General features: G+C 46.1%; 1 protein-coding gene across 1 annotated transcript in view; it reads right to left on the reverse strand.

Moving 5' to 3' along the window:
* Window positions 1-360, reverse strand: part of NIPAL3 (NIPA-like domain containing 3) — a 9627-nt gene that overhangs the window by 7615 nt on the left and 1652 nt on the right. The window contains exon 2 of the mRNA XM_010146206.1: window positions 11-79. Coding sequence (XP_010144508.1) covers window positions 11-79 — 69 coding nt within the window. The remainder of the gene's footprint in view (window positions 1-10; window positions 80-360) is intronic.

Genomic DNA, 360 nt, shown 5'->3' on the forward strand with positions numbered 1-360 from the left:
CGACGCTCACCTGGAGGTTGAGTGCAATGCTGGTAACAAGATGCCCAAAAATAGCCAGTAATGCACCAATCAAGTTCTCCTGTAAAATCAAAGTAAACACACAGACATTACATTTAGCCACTGGCCCCCAAAGGAGCTTTCTGCACAGTCTGGAGGAGAGCAGACCTTTAAACCAGCTCCTAGATCACCAGCCAAGAAAATCCCTGCTTATCTTCCTCCCCTTCTATGTCATCTGGGGCAATTTGGGTAAATTCCCTGTGGCTGTGCCCCAAACCTGTGAAACTCAGGTGAAAGATCCTTAACTTCCTCAAAAGCCTTAGATCAGTCTGCATGTATTTGCATTCTTTGCAGAGGGAAAGA

This window comes from Buceros rhinoceros, unplaced genomic scaffold (assembly GCF_000710305.1).
Source record: "Buceros rhinoceros silvestris isolate BGI_N320 unplaced genomic scaffold, ASM71030v1 scaffold16972, whole genome shotgun sequence".
Lineage (NCBI taxonomy): Eukaryota > Metazoa > Chordata > Aves > Bucerotiformes > Bucerotidae > Buceros > Buceros rhinoceros.